This window comes from Neomonachus schauinslandi, chromosome 6, assembly GCF_002201575.2.
Source record: "Neomonachus schauinslandi chromosome 6, ASM220157v2, whole genome shotgun sequence".
Taxonomy (NCBI): domain Eukaryota; kingdom Metazoa; phylum Chordata; class Mammalia; order Carnivora; family Phocidae; genus Neomonachus; species Neomonachus schauinslandi.
In genome coordinates, this window is record NC_058408.1 from 75954543 (window position 1) to 75975119 (window position 20577).

The 20577-nt window shown below is 36.3% G+C and overlaps 1 protein-coding gene across 3 annotated transcripts in view; it reads right to left on the minus strand.

The window, feature by feature from the left end:
- The window catches only part of ATAD1 (ATPase family AAA domain containing 1), a 53840-nt gene that overhangs the window by 14922 nt on the left and 18341 nt on the right, over positions 1 to 20577 (minus strand). For 2 of the 3 annotated variants that reach the window (XM_021696090.1, XM_021696091.1), the window contains 4 exons: positions 19943 to 20063; positions 14559 to 14759; positions 7840 to 7946; positions 2307 to 2396 (listed from right to left, as the gene is read on the minus strand). In XM_021696090.1, the coding sequence (XP_021551765.1) occupies positions 2307 to 2396; positions 7840 to 7946; positions 14559 to 14759; positions 19943 to 20063 (519 nt within the window). The remainder of the gene's footprint in view (positions 1 to 2306; positions 2397 to 7839; positions 7947 to 14558; positions 14760 to 19942; positions 20064 to 20577) is intronic. The other variant, XM_021696092.1, reaches the window with a different exon arrangement.

Genomic DNA, 20577 nt, shown 5'->3' on the forward strand with positions numbered 1-20577 from the left:
ACAGACACATAGATCAATGGAACAGAATAGAGAGCCCAGAAATGGACCCTCAACTCGATGGTCAACTAATCTTCGACAAAGCAGGAAAGAATGTCCAGTGGAAAAAACAGTCTCTTCAACAAATGGTGTTGCAAAAATTGGACAGCCACATGCAGAAGAATGAAACTGGACCATTTTCTTACACCACACACAAAAATAGACTCAAAATGGATGAAAGACCTAAATGTGAGTCAGGAATCCATCAAAATCCTAGAGGAGAACACAGGCGGCAGCAACCTCTTCAACCTCAGCTGCAGCAGCTTCTTCCTAGATACATCACCAAAGGCAAGGGAAGCAAGGGCAAAAATGAACTATTGGAACTTCATCAAGATAAAAAGCTTTTGCACAGCAAAGGAAACAGTCAACAAAACCAAAAGACAACCAACAGAATGGGTGAAGATATCTGCAAATAACATATCAGATAAAGGGCTAATACCCAAAATCTATAAAGGACTTATCAAACTTAACACCCAAAGAACAAATATCTAATCAAGAAATGGGCAGAAGACATGAACAGACATTTCTCCAAAGAAGACATCCAAATGGCCAACAGACACATGAAAAAGTGCCAACATTGCTTGGCATCAGGGAAATCCAAATCAAAACCTCAATGAGATACTACCTCACACCAGTCAGAATGGCTAAAATGAACAAGTTAGGAAATGACAGATGTTGGCGAGGATGCAGAGAAAGGGGAACCCTCTTACAGTGTTGGTGGGAATGCAAGCTGGTGCAGCCACTCTGGAAAACAGTATGGAGGTTCCTTTAAAAGTTGAAAATAGAGCTACCCTACGACCCAGCAATTGCACTACTGGGTATTTACCCCAAAGATACAAATGCAGGGATCCAAAGGGATACGTGCACCCCAGTGTTAATAGCAGCAATGTCCACAATAGCCAAAGTGTGGAAAGAGCCAAGATGGACGTCCATCAACAGATGAATGGATAAAGAAGATGTGGTATAGATATATATATATATATACACACAATGGAATATTATGCAGCCATCAAAAAACCGAAATCTTGCCATTTGCAATGACATGGATGGAACTAGAGGGTATTATGCTAAGTGAAATATGTCGGGGCGCCTGGGTGGCTCAGTCGGTTAAGCGTCTGCCTTCGGCTCAAGTCATGATCCCAGGGTCCTGGGATCGAGCCCCACATCGGCCTCCCTGCTCAGCCGGGAGCCTGCTTTTCCCTCTGCCTGCGTGCTATCTCTCTCTCTATCTCACACACAAATAAAAAAAAAAAAAAAAATTAAAAAAAAAATATGTCAATTAGAGAAGGACAAGTATCATATGATCTCACTGATATGAGGAATTTGAGAAACAAGACAGAGGATCATAGGGGAAGGGAGGAAAAAATGAAACAAGATGAAACCAGAGAGGGAGACAAACTGTAAGAGACGCTTAATCTCACGAAACAAACTGAGGGTTGCTGGAGTGGTAGGGGGATGGGAGAGATGGGGTGGTTGGGTGATGGACATTGGGGAAGTTATGTGCTATGGTGAGTGCTGTGAATTGTGTAAGACTGATGAATCACAGACCTGTACCTCTGAAACATAATACATTATATGTTAATAAAAAAAAAAGAAGATAGTAGGAAGGGAAAAATGAAGGGGGGGAATCGGAGGGGGAGACGAACCATGAGAGACTATAGACTCTGAGAAACAAACGGAGGGTTTTAGAGGGGAGGGGGGTGGGGGGATGGGTATTAAGGAGGGGACGTATTGCATGGAGCACTGGGTGTTATATGCAAACAATGAATCATGGAACACTACATCAGAAACTAATGATGTAACATATGGTGACTAACATAACATAATAAAACTAAAAAAAAAAAAAAGGAAAGCACCGACTACAACTGCCAATAATGAATCAGATCAACGGCCATCGTTCCTCCAGTCAGCCTTCTGAAGGGAAGGATGCTTTAATGGCAGCACTCCTAATTTCATCCTGTACTAAACCAAAACCATAGTCCGGGTTTTCTACATAACTTCCCAGGTGACTTGCTACATTCTAAAGAAAATCACACAAGTAGCTAAGCTAACTCGGGGTAATTACAAACTTTGAAGAGAAGCAAGTAACACTCATCTTAGGAAAGTAAGAAAGAAGGAAAATAGAGTGGAGAGTGGAGAGGACAAATAAGCAGCAATTCTTGCCCCGTTCCTTTCCCGCCTATCATAAGTAAGTCCGATTAAAGAAACCATTCCTTTCCTGTAAAAAGCTGAGTATTTAACTGTGCATAACATCAATCAAAACCACTCACAGGCTGGTTGATATGAAATCTTGTGGGCATTCTTCTCATGATGGCTGAGTCAAGATCCTGAGGACGGTTAGTAGCTCCCATCACTATGACCTGGGCAGATAAAGAAAACACAAGGTATTACATCTACCAGTAATGGCTCCTTCAGGATATTATTACTAGAGCTTAGAAGATACAAAAATTAAGGAGTGTTTAAATCTTCTGTAAGAAATGATTTTAATCCAGTATTACTCAAAAATTTATAAATACAAATCAAAGTTAATCCTAAATAGATCAAATCATAGCAAAGCTGGTAAGACTGATGCATTTCACCAGCCTTTCATAACTAAAATAACATGCTGTTCAGTTAACGAAGAATTATAAAGATTTAAAGTAAAAAAGGTAGTATTTTGCGGTACATGGTTCTCTACAGCTGCATGATGAATAACTAAGAGTCATGTATGTTACAGCTTGGGAGGCTATATGGGGGGTACTAAAAGTCCTTTGATATTAATATAAAGGAATCATTTCCCCCGAGTCTGAGGATTCTGGCGATAAGAAGAGATAACTGTGTACTTTTCCCTCTAGATTTCACATCACCATTTCACGGCATTTATCAGCACTGCTGGTGACATCTTCTCAATGATATAATACAACCTCAAGCGATCAAACTTTCAACAAGGGCAAGAGAATAAGAGCAAACATCAAACCTAAGAGCAAACATCAAAATGCTGGGTAGAATTTAAAAAATTTTTTTTTTAAAGATTTTTTATTTATTTATTTGACAGAGAGAGATAGTGAGAGCAGGAACAGAAGCAGGGGGAGTGGGAGAGGGAGAAGCAGGCTTCCCGCCAAGCAGGGAGCCTGATGTGGGACTCGATCCCAGGACCCTGGGATCATGACCTGAGCCGAAGGCAGACGCTTAACGACTGAGCCACCCAGGCGCCCTGCTGGGTAGAATTTAAAAAAAGAAAAAAGAATGGGGTGCCTGGCTGGCTCAGTCAGTGGACAGTGCAACTCTTGATCTTGGGGTCATGTGTTCTCTACCCAACGTGTAGAGATTACTAAAAAAAATAAAATAAAAAAAATAAAAATAAAAAAAAAGGAAGAAGAAAAGAAAATGCAATCTCTGGGTCTATATCACTTTCTTTATAAAGGATGTGGACATGAAAAATCAACACAAATAAAGACAAAATATCCAAAACAAGTTAATTTCTGAAAGGCTTCAATATTACCATTACTGTTGGTATTTCTGTATAACCCAATAATGGCCCACATCTGCTACCCAAAATGAAATTTACTGGTATTCTAATGAAAACTTTTAATATAATTTTATTTCAGCCTAAGGGGTTTTAGATTTCTGAAATAATCTAACTCCAGAACATGTTGAAAGACCCACTAAATCTTATATTCTACTTCTACTCTTTACATTTAATGACATTCAAGAGCCAAATTATTTTCAATTTAACTGTGAGAGGTTGCCACCTAGAGGGGAAAAATGTAAATACAAGCATAAATTTGAGAAATGTTAGTTCCACAATGCAATTTTGTATTTAAGTTGTCCTAAAATAAAAATATTAATGCTCTTATTTTTCCAATTTACTGACTTTCTATAACCCTAGAAAATAAGTAAAATTTCTACGAAATGTAAAACAAAAAAATTTTTTTTCTTTTTAACGTAGGATCCATGCCCAGCTTTACGCAAAGCCCAACTAGGGGCTTGAACTCACGAACCTGAGATCAAATCCTGGGCTGAGATCAAGAGCTGACCGCTTAACCGAGTGAGCCATCCAGGCGCCCCAAGACAAAAAAAGTCTTAAAAATGATCAAAGGAACTGCGTAAGATAAAGAATGAATATAAGTACATTTTGAGATAGAGCATACTTTAAGTGTTAAAAGAGTTTCAAAGTGGGAAGCTTGGGAAGACTGGACATATCAGATTGTAGAGAATCACAAAAGACATTGTGGCTGAGACAGTACTTTAAAAAACCTGAAAAATGGGCTGTATTTTGAGAAACATTCTAGGTGAACAAACAGCCTTTTAAAAAACAAAAGCCAGTATGGAAGATAGAATGCTAAAAATTAGGATCAAGGAATTTAAATAAACCTAGCACAACATGATGTAACAAATACATATAGGATGGTAACAGATATTCACGATGATAAAAAAGCAAGAGTGATTCAAACTACCTGTTTCACTTAAAGAAGTTTTTTTTTTTTTTTTTAAGATTTTATTTATTCGACAGAACAAGAGAGCAGGAGAGCACTAGCAGTGGAAGCCGCAGAGGGAGAGGGAGAAGCAGGCCCCCTGCCGAGCAGGGAGCCCGATGCGGGGCTCAATCCCAGGACGCTGGGACCATGACCTGAACCGAAGGCAGTTGCCTAACCAACTGAGCCACCCAGGCGCCCCAAAGAAGTTGTTTTAAGGAGCGATTATAAGAGGCAAAAACGGATAAACTGTACACAATATGTTAACTCTAGTGCAACTGAGCTAAAATTCAAAATGGGAAGAAAGTAATTTTTTAGTATTTAAGCAGAAAAATTAGCGCTTTAGTAGATTTTTAGAATCTTTATGTCTCATGTCTCTGCAGATGAAGAACATGTCATCAGTTAACCTGGATTTCCAGAACTGGTGACAGGTTGACTTGGGCCACTCAGCGATTTTTGTTTCCACTGTGGCATATCATACACACAAGAAAAAGCAGGGGTACTGGGCTGGATCCATAATAATAGACAATTTTAGAGAAAAACTAACTGGTTCATATGAAAGAATATGTCTAAAACTAATATTCAAGTTAACAATATCAAATTTAATCCCCTCAACACACAGAAAAGGTAAAAAAAATTGTTACCAGAGTTTAACAAAAGCCACATCTTTATTTGCTCCTACAAATATAGATTTATCACAACGAAAATAGTGAACACTGTCAGTGTAATGAAGAATTGTGGTTCTGAAAGCTCAGTTTTAAGTTGTACTGTATCAGACCCGTGCTGTGTGGCTCTGGAGTATACTTGATCCAACTGCTACTATTTCCATGACTTTCAAAACTACACTCTGTTACGATATAATATGAAACAATTTTCTCTTACACGGCTAAGTGCTTTAAATACTGTTGCTCAGGAGGATAATCGGTGTTTGGAAACCTATAAAGTATTATCATTGAACAGCTTTATTAGCATCAATTATTAATAAAAATTATTCCTATTAATGTCACCTAAATTTATCTAAGTTGTGCTTTCTTCTCTAATCATCCAACAAACACTAAAGGCAACTTTCCTTCATAATGAAATTGTGTTTTCATAAAGGGGATGTAGAAGGAGGACACGTGGCTTAATGTTCTCCTTGAGGAGAATGTTTTAACTTTTGATTTATGGTAATGTGGTGGGCGTAGGAGATCCTTAAACCCTCCGGCTATAAAACGAAAATAATGAAGTATAAAAAACCTCAAATTAATCAACAAATCTGCAAAAATGTAAAGGAACTGAGCTGAGCCAGCAGTGAAGTCTATGCATAAGGGAAGTAATAAGCAAGGGGAGAAGGTCACCATGTACCACGTGGAAATGTACAGATCTTAGACAGTGGGGTATACACTGGACACCTTACAGGCTTAAAGAGACCACCCTACATAAAGCTGGGACTCATGAAGTACTAGGTCCTGAAAAAAGTGGTGAAATATTAGAAAACACATTCAGGAGAGTCAAGCTTTGGTTCTTGTAAAGACATATAAACACATAAACACACACACACAATCTGAGATTTCAGGTTCTTCACCAGCTAACATGGATCTTGGATCTGAATCTACCTATTGGTATTGAAAAAAATCTGGCAGAAGACAAATACAAAATCCTCTTTGGGCCGTGTGGGCCATAAACCTTCAACACAAGTTCCAAAAATTCAAACAAAAAGTTTTACCAAATATGGTTTTTCCTACGAAATCACAAAACACACAAGGGAATAGCCACCATAAACTCAGAACAAATGACAGAACCAGATGTGCAGTCATAGGTCAGAATTGTTGGATACAACTATAAAATTAGTATTTTAACACATTTAAAAGAATAAAGAAGGTATAAGAAAAATCATAAGTAAATACTTATGCAGTAAATATATACCGGGCAAGCTAAAAGCACTTTACTCAGATTCCTTGAAACCCTACAACGGTTCTGAGGTGGATCCTACCCATCCCCTTTTATAGACAGTTCTCCCTCCTTTCAGATACGGAGTGACTGTATTATTTGGCCAAGGTCACACAGCTAGTTGATCCCAGGGCTTTAGTTTTCTAATCGAGTAGGAAACATGAGTTGATGGGGAAGAGCCCATCAAAACTGACCCGGCAGACTTCAAGAAGGATCTAAAAGAATTTCTAGAACTGGCGGGGGAAATAAAAAAAAAGAATTTCTAGAACTGAAAAATATAATAAGTGAAATAACAAGCTCAATAAAAAGATTAAATAGCAGAAGAGATACAACTGAACCTAGAATTAGCAAATTAAAAGAAGTAAAAGATTACCCAGACTGTAGCACAGAGAGAGAAAAAATATGAAAGAGAAGTTAAAACACATGGAATATAAGTAAGGTACATCCAATTGGCATTCCATAAGGAGATCCCATGGGGAATGGAGGGGAAACAATATTGGAAGAAATAATGGTTGAATTTTTTAGAAGTGATAAAAGAAATAATTCTAAATATGAAAGGGCAAAAACAGATAACAAAATAGAAAATACCTACTAAAGTTAAAACAGCAAAACACCATCATTAACTTCTCCAGTACTCTTCCATGTGATATAAAATAGGTGATTCATGAAAAAAACAAAAAACAAGAACAGAAAAGTGGTTCTAGAACTTCCATTTCCAGTATTAATGGCAGAAAAACAAACATGCCAGGTGAATTTTTTTTAAATTTTCTTTTAAAATACATTATTGTTCTGGCAAGAAAGTATGGAACATTTAGAGGCGAAGAACTAAGAGAAAATGGGAACCCCGAGAGGTAAACTGAACCATACAGGTGCATTCCCTTCGGGGTATACCAAAGGACCTAGTTCTGGTGCTCACAGCCCTGCAGGGAGAACAGACAAGGCCCAGGCTAGAAGACTGTCTTTTATAAAATTGGATCCTGAGAAAGGTGCATATGGCAGGAAGTGGGAAAGTGTGTATGTTCCAGCAACTAATGAAAACAGCAAAAGGAAACGAAGGTCAGTGACAGAAGAATGGAGAATAAAGATTTATGGTAAGGGTCTAAGAAACGCTCATACAGGACCCACAGCCACTAGGAAGAGTCTAAAAACTCCAAGGAGAGGCTTTACCCTGGTTTTCTCTTCTCTGTTGTATTTGTTTCAGGCACTTAGGTAATCTTTTAACACTTTCTTTAACATGAAGCCCTCAAAATGGATGAAAATGTGCACAAATCATGCTTTCAGATCCCCATCACTTAATAAGTATAAATAGTTATTAAAAAAAACCACTTTTCTAAAAAAGCCTATGAAGTAGCCCAGCGAATTTTCTCTTTCCCACCCTCCACCCCCCGCCACGAGCTTGCAAAAGATTTCTTTCACACACCTGGCAGCTGTGATCAGTGTCCAGTCCATCCCACAGACTCATAAACTGAGCTTTCATCATGGCTGTGGCTTCATGGTCAGAACTTGAACGGTTTCGCAGAAAGGAGTCTAAAAGGAAAAAGTCCTCAACCTTAGAAATACTGAATTATTTACTCTTCCTATAACTTCAAATCCTTAATCAAAAGCTGACAACTTTGTGAAAGAGTACAAGAAAAAGAGTTCAACGATGCCTTTTCACACAGTCTGATACAATAATTCTGGCAAATAACTGGGCAAATTAAAACACAATCAACTCCCAATCTTCATTTCTTTGCTAAAAATACTTTCATGCCAACATATTTAAAGTAGTACAGGATCTGGTACTGAGAGGCTGGAAGAAGATCAAGTAGTGTCTTGGAGGAAGGTCTGTGCGCTGTGGCCCTAACTTTCCAGGTTATCTGCATCCTATGTATTCTTAATTATGGGGTCGCATTCTTTTTCCTCACATAGTTTTCCTGGAAATAAAGAAAAATTACATTGGAAAATGTCAAAACACTACTAAGTGGGAAATGCGGGACAGAAAATGGTTTCAAACACACATGCTAGCATGCATGTGTGTATACATTATGTAATGTGAAAAAGCCTTTAATAAAGTACACCAAAGGGCACCTGGGTGGCTCAGTTGGTTGGGCGACTGCCTTCGGCTCAGGTCATGATCCTGGAGTCCCAGGATCGAGTCCTCCATCGGGCTCCCTGCTCAGCGGAGAGCCTGCTTCTCCCTCTGACCCTCCCCCTTCTCATGTGCTATCTCATTCTCTCTCTCAAATAAATAAATATCTTTAAAAAAAAAAATAACCTGTCCCATCTAAAGGGGCAGCTGGAAAAAAAAAAAAGTACAACAAAACGCTAATTGCTTTAGTTCTTTCTCAGTCATAGACTTAAGGACAATTCAAATTTTCCCTTGAATTATTTTCTGTCTTCCCAATTATCTACAAAGAACATGAAATGCTTTTGAAAGGGGGGAAAACATTTTCCTTCTAGAATGAAAAGACCTGGAAGACAGGACATCCTAAGAATGAAAAAAAGACAGTAAAAATAAATCCTGGATTGCCTAGTATAATCCTATTTCAAATGTTTTCTTATATCCCTTCAAATAAATGGTAGAATTCTGAGTACATTTTACATTTTAGCACTGAAACTACAACTTGAAGTCTGTCAATCTATATGTGCAAGTAGCACAGAAATGCTTTGCAAGGGTCCATCCAGGCTTTAAAAAAAAAGTTGGTTTTTTTTTTTTTAAGTAATTATGGCAAAACCACAATACCACAAGATGACAGAGTCTTCTGATGGCAAATATATATCCTGGATTTTCTTATGTAGTTCCAATTTTATACAGTCTATCCCATTGTTGGGACTATGTACCAAACTAACCCATCTACTCTGGATGTAGAAAATGCTGTCATTTTTAAATTGCTTCTTTTTAAAGATAATATGTGTAAGGTACAGCCGCCTACCTAACCACCATAACTCTGCTATTAATTAGTCCTAAATTATCTTCATTACTAAGAAGCTGGTTCTGGCAAGACAGCTGCTTAAAATAATATGAAAAACTTAAAGTGCTGGATAAGTAAATAACCTAGCCATATCCGTAATTACATTAAATGTAGACGGTCTTAGAGTACCCATGTACATGGTTAAGAAATTAGACTGGATTTAAAAAAAACAAACAAAAAACAACAACCCAACTGTCTGCTGCTTACGAGATACACTTTGAACCTAAGAGCTCAGATGCTGAAAAGAATGGAAAAAGACATGTATGTAAATACTGACAACAAAGGTGGAAAAATGTATTATTTTATTTTATTTTATTTTTTTATTTTTTTTTTTTTTTAAAGATTTTATTTATTTATATTTGAGAGAGAATGAGAGAGAGCACATGAGAGGGGGGAGGGTCAGAGGGAGAAGCAGACTCCCTGCTGAGCAGGGAGCCCGATGCGGGACTCGATCCAGGGACTCCAGGATCATGACCTGAGCCGAAGGCAGTCGCTTAACCAACTGAGCCACCCAGGCGCCCGAAAAATGTATTATTTTAAACTTAATGCATTCATGACAAATGGTGCTAGAACAACTGGAAATCCATGTGCAAAAAAATATATCTAGACACAGACCTTATACTTTTTCACAAAAATTAACTCAAAATGGATTACAGATCTAAATGTAAAACACAAAACTATGAAACTTCTAGAAGATAATACAGGAGAAAATCTAGGTGACTTTGGGTTTGGTGATGAGTTTTTACATACAACACCAAAAGCATAATTGATCAAAGAAAAAGGATGGTTAAGTTAGACTTTATTAAAATTCTGAATAAAGAACCCCCCAAAAAAGAAAAAGAATTACAAATTCTGCCCTGTGGAAGACACTGTTAAGAGAAGAAATAAGCCACAAAATGGGAAAAAAGATTTATAAAATACCTATCTGATAAAAAAACTGGTATCCAAAATATACAAAGAACACTTAAAATTCAACAATAAGAAAACAAGCCAGTTAAAGAATGGGCAAAAGATCTGAACACACACTTCACAGAAGATAACATAGATGGCAAATAAGCACATGAAAAGATGCTCAACATCATATGTCATTAGGAAACTGCAACTTTAAATAATAATGAGATACAACGACACACTTAATAGGATAGCTAAAATCCAAAAAACTGGTAATATCAAGTGATGGGAGAGGATGGTGAGCAACAGGACCTCTCAAATAAACGAGTGGAATTGCAAAATTGTATAGCCATTTTGGAAGGCAGTTTGGTAATTTCTTAGAAAGCTAAGCATAGTTTTACCATAAAATCTAGCAAATGCACACCTAGGTATTTACCCAACTGAGATGAAAATGTATGTCCACACAAAACCTTGCAAATCACTGCTGTTAGCAGCATTATTCATCACTGCCCCAAACTGGAAGCAAACAAGATGTCCTTCAATAGATGAATGGATAAACAGTGGTAAAACCATACAATGGAATATTACTCAGCAATAAAAAGAAATGAGCCACCAAGCTACAAAAAGACATGAAGAAACCTTAAAAGCATATTGCTAAGTGGAAGTAGCCATCCGAAAAGGCTCCATATTGTATGATTCCAAGTATGATATTCTGTAAAAGGTAAAGAGTAAAAAGATCAGTGGCTGCTGGGAGTTCGGGAGTTTAGGACAAGCAGGTGGCGCACAGGGGATTTTCAGGGTGCCTGATACTATGGTAGAAAGAGGACATTATGCATGTGTCAAAGCTTATAGAACTGTAAACACAAAGAATGACCCTTAATATAAACTATGGACTTCAGTTACTAATAATGTATCAATACTGGCTCATAAATTCTTTTTTTTTTTTTTTTTTTTTTGCTGGCTCATAAATTCTAACAAATATATTACACTAATGCAAAATAGTGATAATAGGGGAAACTGTGTGTGTGCAGGGGGAGGGAAGATGGAAATTCTCTGTACTTTCTTCTGCTCGATTTTTCTGTAAACTTAAAACTGTTCTAGGGGCAGCTGGATGGCTCAGTTGGCTGAGCCACCAACTGACTCTTGGTTTCGGCTCAGGTCGTGATCTCAGGGTGGTGAGACTGAGCTCCGTGTGGGGCTCCATGCTCAGCGGGGAGTCGGCTTGAGATTCTCTCTCCCTCTCTGCTCTCTCTCTCAAATAAATAAATCAATCTAAAAAAGAAAAACTGTTCTAAAAAAACAAAGTCCAGTAATTTTTTAAAAAAGCTTAATGAGTACCTGAGATTGAAGGAAAAAAGAGGAAAAAAAACCTCAAGAGTTCGGGAAAAGAGGAAGCAGGAAAGAAGTGGTGAGAATGTGAGGTGATTATGCCACTGTGTGTGTGCGTTTGTGGACACAGCAGATATGCATGTACAGCACTGGAAGGTTCTGCGTCAATGTTAATATCCACGCTGGAACCACGATGCTCAAAAGAATGCACACTCACAGAAAAAAATTCTGCTCACTACTACAGAGAGTTAAAGAAGTTTGTCTTGGTCTGGGCTCTGGGAATAAACAAGTCTCCCCTGAAAAATAAAAAACCAAGACCACAGGGCGGGGGGGTCTCTCTCAGGCGTGAAGTCTGGATTTGGACTGTCATTCATTCAGTCTAGAAACATCCAAGTTGAGAAATTATCATAAAAATTGGTCGTGAGTGATTAGACCCCACAGGCTCTCTGTGGAAGATAAGAAAACTACTCTTGATTGTTCTCAGGCAAGGAAGAATTCTCATATAAAAACACACTGTACGCTATCTAATGTCAGAAATGACCCAAGGAAACAAATTCGTATGAAAAGAGTTAACAATACAAAGGAGTAGAATTTCAGACCACAGAAAAACCAATCCAAAAAAAACTATATAAAAATAGTATGTTTAAAACTGAGACATAAAAGGGATTGAAATTCAAACAGAAGAGCAAACTATGGTGAAAAAAGATAAATCTGAAAAAGAATCAAACAGAACTTCTAAAGCTCAAATATCATTAACAGGATACACACCCAATGGTCGTGACATAAACACAGCCAAGCAAAGAACTGCTTTTTATACCTTACTCAAAGATTAACTGATTTTTAGTTGTACCATTATTTTATGCATCAACAAAGTTTTAAATGTTGTCAGTTATAATGTTAAAAGAAGAAAAAGCTGCCAATTATAACATGCTATCCCAATTTCAGAAAGGTTAAAATGTAAATGACAAAATGGTATATTTTAGAACTGATGAAATATGGTAGAGAACTCGATGATAAAACTGTGGAAATGACTCAAAATTAAGCAGAGGTGAAGTGGGTGTATGCACATTCATATATGTATATTTTTTACAAAATATAAGTCTTGCAAAACCATAATCAAATAGGAGAACAAGATAAAAATCTAATAGCACTACAGAGAAAAGATAAATTACTTACAAAGAAATATTTGACTACAAGCAGAATTCTCAAAAGCAACAACAATGACTGGAAGACAATGGACTTGTAGCCTCAAAATAATGAAGAAAAATAATTCTCTATCATTTAAGAGTGAAGGTAGAATTAACACATTCTCATCCAAAGACAGAATTTACTGTATTCATGATCTTTGCTGAAAGAACTTCGACAGATTTTGGTTAAGAAGGAAATTAAATCCAGAAAAGGCAGGTGTTCAAGAAGCAACAGTGAGCAAACTGGCAAATGTGGGTCTCTAAACAAGTACCACCAGTGTACAAATAACAACTAGTATGGAGGATACAAAATAAGAGAAAATGTTAACATGTAAGAGATGAGTGGAATGATTAGTGTTTAAGAGTTGTAAGGTCCCTATATTATTTGGGAGGAGGACAGAAATGGTTAGCCTAGACTTTTAAGGCAAGTAGGTATGCTAAATGTTTCACTAAAAGAAAAACAATACATAACTTCAAAAACTTCGGCAGGGTAAAGGAGATAAAGTAAAAAAAAGTCCACTAGACTGGTAAATAAAAAGCACACAGTGATATAAGAGAAATATATCTAAATATATCAGCTAGCAAAATAAAGGCAATCTGACCACACCTCCTAGTTAAAGCATCTTAGATTAAAATCTTTAAAAATCTAGCTATTTGCGCTTTTGTGCAAAATTCACACCCAAACTCCAAAACTGTTTCAATAAATTTTTGAGAGACACACACAAGGCAAACAAGTAACCAAAATACCATACATCTGTACCTATTTTTCTCTCTAGATTTCTATACAGCCTATCATATTACATATAATAGTATAATTAATTCAAAGCTGTAGTTTTAATTGCTATAGCTTTACTATGACTCACCATACCAGGAACAGAACAAAAGTACTGATGATCCATAAAATACAGAAAAAGTGCACTAATATAAAAGTCATGACATACAGGGAAAAATGATCTATTTTAGAAGTTGGCTGTCCATATGGAGAAGAATGAAATTAGATTCCTACTTCACACTATATATTTTAAAAAGAGGAATATTTATGGTGATAGTGAAGGGATTTGTAAGCCAGACACAAAAAGTATAAATAAGGAAAAAAGATGGATAAATACAACTGAATTTAAATCCCTGTAAAAGAAACTATCATAAAGTGAAAACACAAGTTTAGAAACTAGTTCAGTCTAGAAAATATTTGCAATCATAATAAACATCAACAAAGAATTACCTAGAAAATGCAAATAGCCCCAAAGAAAAACTAGCAATTTAAAAGTAAGGAAACCCAAATGACTAGTCAACATGTCCAAAGATGCCCAAATTTGCTAGCAACGCAGGGAAACACAAAACAACGATGAGATAATTCATGTTCTTTAAAGTGACAAAAAATCAATGATAATGTCTGAAAAAATAAATTTTAGGGAAACTATATAATGGTGAGAGTGGAAACAGGCATGAGTGAGGTTGAAGACAGACCCATCACACAACCTCATGGCTCAACTTCCAGGCATCTACCCTGGACAAACAGAGATGCGTAAGGAAACAGGTATGCGTTGTCATTGCGTGCTGCCTGTTAACAGGGAGAAGACAGAAAATTACTATCAAGTAAGGTCATGAACAGATTATGGTTCATTTTCTAATATGGAAATTTATACAGAGCATATATGGATGTTGGTTACCTATTTTGTTTTCTTAATTTGATCTAATAAATGTTAAAAACTAAATCCGGTCATCTAAATACCACCCTTGAGAATGGCGCTTTAAAATAATCATATAGAAAGGTCGCATACCTATTTCATCTATAAAAATGATGGACGGCTGCAGCTTTATGGCAAGGGAGAAGACAGCAGCCGCCAGTTTCTGAGATTCTCCATACCACTTATCGGTCAGCGTTGAAGGCTGAAGGTTAATAAATCGACAGCCTGCTTCTTTGGCAGTAGCCTTGGCAATCAATGTTTTACCACAGCCTGGAGGCCCATAGAGAAGCACACCTGGAAATAAACATGTTATTTTATCATTTCCTTTAAGAGAACGGGGTATTTGCTTTAGCTTATGTGATAATATTAATGCTGCCTACACTAAAATTTTCCCCAGCATTCACTTGTTATTGATAATCTTTTTTGAATAGTAGAAAAGGAAGGCGCCACTTTCTCGAAGTTCAGTGTCAGTGATGACACGTATTTGGGGTTATAATCATAGCACGCTTGTGTTTCCTCCCTTCAGGGAAAGAAGACAATCACACTCCCGCCCCTTGACCAACAGCTGACAAAATGGTCTAACACCGCCTACCTTCACGCGCTAACAAAGCACAACAGCGCATCACCAGTAGCCCAGAGAAAACCGAGAACTTCTTCAGAACTGACTGCAGCCAACCCTGTTTCACTGTTACTTGGCAAACTTAAGTTTTGGCCAAAAGGGCATGAGACTTTTCCCACCCAGATAAAGATCTCCTCTTAAAAGGAGCAAAAGCCGCCAGTCACTCCTGTTTTAATTTCCAAGGAATAAAACTGTATTATTAACCTAAAGTCTCCACTGACAGCAGTTTACTGCTTAATACAATTTAAGGTAATGCTTTTAATATGAGAAACTGGTCGAGGTCTTAAGCATTTTGGGAATCATCACCAACTGTTTTTCAACTAAAATGAGGAAACATTTTCGTAAGTTAATACTAAAATCCCGACCATAGGTCTGACAAAAATTGTAATCTACAGACTTAAATATCTGCTTAATTCAGAGCTTCTCTACTTTTCTCATGTAATTGCACTTAAAAAAACAGTCTTTACAGATGGCATGCTGGGGTAAAATGAAGAGGCTTTGGAGATTTCCAAAATATTCTTATTATATAATAAAAATAAAATACAAAATATAAGAAAAATAAATATTTTGTACTAAAGTCCCACCCTGCCCAAATTTTCTTTTTTTTTTAATGAGAAACTTGAGCTTGATTCCATAAAACTAACAAATTTTTTCACATCAAGCTCTTCAAAATAATGTTCAAACTTTTCTTCTGGCACACACAGATTTTTCTGGTAGTCTTAAAAATTCTTTAAGATTCAACTAAGCCAAGTTTAATCATCTTAAACTAAACTTTCCTGAAGCTATTTTAAAATTTAAACCAGTAAGTTTTGCCAGAACATGTTAATATTTCCATGCAGCCCTTTGCAAGTTTTAATTAAGTTCATTTACGTGTAAAAAATTTAGTTAAGTCAGTTATACTTTGAACCCCCTACTGACACTTTTCTTTTGGATGGCAACATGTGAATACAGAATAATTGTCTAATGTCATTTAATTCAAATCAAACTGAAAACATATGGGATGACTGCAGAAGCTTGGAATTATTATTACATTTGTATTTTGATCATATAATTTAGTATGGAATGCAGATCTATGAGCAAACTTTTATACACATATTACTTGAATCTTAGGGGTTTTTTGAACAATCTATTGATGCAAAAGTCCTCATATCTTGTTGATTTTGCAGCTACACCGTCACTTTATAACCTTGGCAAGTATTTGTAGAATGTCTTCTTTGTTTCACAGTATCCATTTATCACTTGGAATATTTTATTCCTAATAGTTCAGTTTTGGCACTTCTGCAGGATTAAGTTTTTCCTATTATTGCTCTTCAAGGATTATAATTAGGGTTATTAAGCAGTTTTTTTTTTTTTTCCTAACTAATGTCTGAAGATTTAACATGCAATGAAAGCTTTGGGATTTCATAATCTGCTGGAGGACAGAGATGTGACAGATGAGGGAGCAGGTGGGGGCAGTCACTGGTCACTTCCTGACCTGGGTGGTAGTTATGTGTTAGCTTTATAATTATCCATTCAACTGCTTTATCCCCATTTCTGTATGTATGTTGTTTCACCAAGATTCATGTTGTTTCATCTGGCATGTTATTAATGAGTCTAGCGGTTTTTAAAAGTGGCACCTCTTCTGTATCCTTTGTTCATGTTTATGAAGAGTGATACATGAATGGTCCTGCAAATGAATGTGAGGCATTCGGCTTCAATTATAGTTTTGCAACCTTTTAAATAGTTTTTCTGAGCTCATTCCGATACTTTTAGAATGAATTTCAACAAAACAAAAAACTGTGCCTATTACTTCGTGCTTTGCAGAGGATAAACTCAAACCCCTCTTTTTTTTTATGTTTTATGTTTTAATGTTTTAAATGAGAACTTTTATTTATTTATATGTTATGTTATGTTATGTTATGTCACCATACAGTATTTCATCAGTTTTGGTAAGGCTTCACTTCATAAATACTGCACACAAAAGATTTAGGATGAGGAAGAAAAGGAGAATTGGGACAAAAGATCTAAATCTGAAATAATCCGAGTGACAAATACCTTACTAGTAACCAACTTTTTTCTTTTTTGAGCTAGTTTACTGACTTTCAAGCTTTAATAAAAAATTTGTCTAAAAGGTGGAAAAATTAGTATCTGTAAAAACTAAATCTATTTAAATACAAAGTACTCAAAGAGGTGGGGTGGGGGGGAAGGAGGCTTTTACAGCCCCAGAAAAATGACTTTTCAAAATATATTTTTCCTAAGTTACTTAACAATTTCACGATGCATTGAACATGGAACATGGTGAAATTCACAAACATAAAACTTTTGTGCCAAAATAACGATAACTGAAGTTAGAGTTTATAGAAAGAACTATATAGCATTCAGATGGAATTTTAATTGTAAATTTTGGAATAACAAAGGGTTACTTTTTTAATACAACCATTAATATTTTATGGCATGTTCTTGTAACCACTTATTGGCCTGACAGCTCTAACTTTATACCTTTATGTGATTGTATGACTTCATGTGCTTGTATATTATAAGTCATTCTCAAATTATCCTTGTGTAGTCTCTGAGGCAGTGATGACTTTTGGCTTAGATAGCAATGAACTGTCTAGGGATAACATAAAATTGGCAATAAAGCAATGACTCTAGTCTAGGTAACCTATTTCCAGTTCAAAAATGGAACAAGCTACGGTATGAAACTGATTTTATGCTCTGCTTCTGTACACTAATATCCAATTTATGTTCAGGGTCAAAAAGTAAGTCAATGGTTTTTCAAACTTTTGTTCCTGATAAAAAACTTTCCAAAAATGCAGGGCCAAAAAGCCTTAAACAGTGTTAACTTGAGATTACATAATCAAGAGACACTTGCGTAACTTACAAAAATTTGAAATACTGGGTGCCTGGGTGGCTCAGTTGGTTAAGCGACTGCCTTCGGCTCAGGTCATGATCCTGGAGTCCCGGGATCGAGTCCCGCATCGGGCTCCCTGCTCAGCAGGGAGTCTGCTTCTCCCTCTGACCCTCCTCCCTCTCATGCTCTCTGTCTCTCATTCTCTCTCTCTCAAATAAATAAATAAAAAATCTAAAAAATCTAAAAAAAAAAATTTGAAATACTCATAGAAACCACTTCTAGTTTTGGATAATACTTTCAAATAAGCAACAGATTTACACATAACTTTGAAGTATCCCATCATAATTTGGTACCCACTGTGCTAACTAGGGCCAAGTCCAGCTGGTGAAGTCACCCAATTACCTGGGCTAAGAGCTCGCTGATGAGGAAAGGAGCTTTCTCTAATAGCATGTGAAACACAACTCACTTTTCTAAATTCACTAACTTTGTGAAACTGAGACATGAAAAATTATAAAATTTTCTTGTTCAGACTACCAATGATCTGGAAGAGGGTAGTAAAGAACGTAACTGAATAACCCAACTTTTACTTTACTCTTCTGATCTGGGCTCAGATAAATCATTTGAATTTTATTTGGGGGGAAATTTTTAAAGATTTTTTTTTTTTTTTTTATTTATTTGAGGCAGAGAGAATGAGAGAGAGAGAGCACATGAGAGGGGGGAGGGTCAGAGGCAGAAGCAGGCTCCCCGCAGAGCAGGGAGCCCGATGCGGGACTCGATCCCGGGACTCCAGGATCATGACCTGAGCCGAAGGCAGTCGCTTAACCAACTGAGCCACCCAGGCGCCCTGGGGGGAAATTTTTAAAAACATAATAAACTAAATGCTTTTTGTAAGGGGGAAAAAAGGCAGCTTTGTTGTTTTAGAAAATAAAAAGAAATACCTAATAAATAACAGTTTTGTTATTTTAGTTAATGAAAAGAACATGTCATTTTTGGTGATAACTGTCATCATTCTCTATTTCCCAGAAGGAAAATTATCTATTTCATGAAAATGTACAGATATCGGCTGCAATTACTTTTGAAATATAATTTAATGCACTTTTTGATATAACTGCAAAATTAGTAAAATTATAGGCAACTATAACTTATACATAGTGCTATTTTGGTATTTCTACAGATCCTATTTTTTTAAAAAAATGTATGTGTCTAATAATTTGATTTCGGCCTTGACTAGCAACAGAAAAGCAAACCTGTCTAGTGTTGGGCATACAAAGAAGAGTAGCTGTAAATCAAGCTCCACTGTAGCGTCTGTATCTGAAAGCTGTGGTAACACACCTCTATTCATCTCACTGCCAATTATCCTCTAGGCTCCATCTGAATCACCCTGAACAACACTTAAACATGATTAATATTTAAACATGATTAATATTTGAATGGACAAGAACAGAAGTACTACATTTAAGGATGGAGTTATAAACATTTCCTTTTTCCTTTTTTTTTAAATAAGCATTTCCAATTCTTGAGTTCCAGGGCTTTCAAAGTGATTACTAAATAGGGATAAAGAAGTTCCCCTTAAAAATAAGTAGCATTTAATTTCTAGTTCATCGGTACTTCAGTATTTCCTCTGAAACACCACTGCAATCCCAAAATAATTACGATTACTAAGAGGAAAAAAAATTACTAAATTGTGAAACAACAAAAAGAAGTCTTACTTTGAAAACAAAAGAACCCGTATCATGACTTTGGATTTTTTAACCTCAATTTCCCAAATTTTTATTTACTTGGAAGTCGTAAAAATGAGTTTGAAATAAAGGGATTGTTTTGACATGTAATTATAGGGAAAAAATTTTACTGAAATTTGGGAAGCCGAAGAATGAGCAAATATTTTAAAACTACTATTTATAAAACAGCACACTTGATCTCAGTTTTCTCTTGAAAATCCACCCTCAAAAATACCAGTTCTATAATGGCAGAAAGTTTCAGTGTTTCCTACATTTTTAATACTTTAGTGAATAGAAACTTGTACCATACCCTTTGGAGGCTGCAGAAGCCTGGAATTTTCAAACAAATGCTTCTTTTTGATGGGTAAGATGACCGTGTCTTTCAGATCCGTAATGACATCATCTAAACCTGCTATATCACTCCAAGTAACCTGGTGAAAGGTAAGGTCGACATGGATTTTACAATTTATGTATACTCAATGAAGTAAAAAAAATCCCCCCAAAATGGCAAACTTTAATCTGATAATTATCCGTAAATAAAAGATTAACATATAATGTGAGTAAAGACTTTTCATAGCAATAATGAAATTCCTAACAACTATGAAATTACAAAAAGGAACTTAATAGTCAACTACTATTAAAAAAAAAAAAAAGCACTAGGCCCAGCACTCAGAACTCTACAGGGATCTAATAAACTGAATTCACTCCATTTATGAGGAGGAGATACTCTGCCAAGAAGATTGAGAACCAATTCAAACAGCTAAGTCAGCACTGGCTGATGGGGAAGAGCCCCTAATTCATACCAGTCACTCATACCAGGAATGCCCCTAATTCATACAGGATACTGTCAAATATAACAGAAATAGGTTTTAGAAATAAAGTCACACAAAACTGGACTTTTGAATTTTATTAATCTTAAGTAGAACTGTGCCAAAACTTTTATCT